This window comes from Salvelinus sp. IW2-2015, unplaced genomic scaffold, assembly GCF_002910315.2.
Source record: "Salvelinus sp. IW2-2015 unplaced genomic scaffold, ASM291031v2 Un_scaffold1009, whole genome shotgun sequence".
In the NCBI taxonomy this organism is placed as follows: domain Eukaryota; kingdom Metazoa; phylum Chordata; class Actinopteri; order Salmoniformes; family Salmonidae; genus Salvelinus; species Salvelinus sp. IW2-2015.
In genome coordinates, this window is record NW_019942684.1 from 361,933 (window position 1) to 362,923 (window position 991).

Genomic DNA, 991 nt, shown 5'->3' on the forward strand with positions numbered 1-991 from the left:
TTCAGCCAGAAGGATTACAGGTTCCCACACAAATTATAACACGTTCTATAACAGCTGATTCACATCATCCCCATCACGTGTGCCATGACGAGTGACATCAGTAGAAATTCATCTATCTACAGTATAAGAAAATAATTCTGTTCACTATATGGATTTAAGAAAGCACAGAATTCCTTTTGTGGTGTTAGTTGTGAGCTAGGAGTCCCAGGAGACCAAGTAAGGCCAGTACTGAGCTGTGCTCCTCTGCTCTCCTCTAGAGCTTGTTGATAGTAATAAAGAGTTCTATTCGTCATGCCTAGATCTGATCCTGGACCTGGGGACTGACGTCACTACAGCACTGTCACCTGGAGAGATAGCTGGGGCTGCCAACATAAACCACCGTTACACACACACACAACTACAAACGGGTGGAGAAAAACAGAGCGATGGAGTGGAGCGATGGATGGATTGACGCATTATTCCGATCTCACCTCCGGTGTAGGGCTTCCAGTTGTAGTATTTCCCACGGAACGGCYAACTGTCGAAGTCGGCACACTGCTTCTCACGGAAATCCCGGGATCCCGATGGACACGCCTGGAAAACAGCAAAACAAAAACAAAACGTTAGAATATGTCAGGGTATGCATCGCAGTGCTAGCTGTGCCACCAGAGATTCTGGGTTCGAGCCCAGGCTCTGCCGCAGCCGGCCGCGACCGGGAGGCTCATGGGGCGACGCACAATTGGCCCAGCGTCGTCCGGGTTGGGGAGGGTTTGGCCGGCAGGGATATCCTTTTCTCATCGCGCACTAGCGACTCCTGTGGCGGGCCGMGCGCAGTGCACGCTGACCAGGTCGCCAGGTGTACGGTGTTTCCTCCGACACATTGGTGCGGCTGGCTTCCGGGTTGGATGCACGTTGTGTCAAGAAGCAGTGCGGTGTTGTGTTTCGGAGGACGCATGGCTCTCGACCTTCGCCTCTCCCGAGTCCGTACGGGAGTTGCAGCGATGAGACAAGG

The 991-nt window shown here is 52.8% G+C and overlaps 1 protein-coding gene across 1 annotated transcript in view; it reads right to left on the bottom strand.

The window, feature by feature from the left end:
* Positions 1 to 991, bottom strand: part of adamts6 (ADAM metallopeptidase with thrombospondin type 1 motif, 6) — a 73,669-nt gene that overhangs the window by 52,076 nt on the left and 20,602 nt on the right. Inside the window, 1 exon segment of the mRNA XM_024136758.2 lies at positions 471 to 573. Coding sequence (XP_023992526.1) covers positions 471 to 573 — 103 coding nt within the window.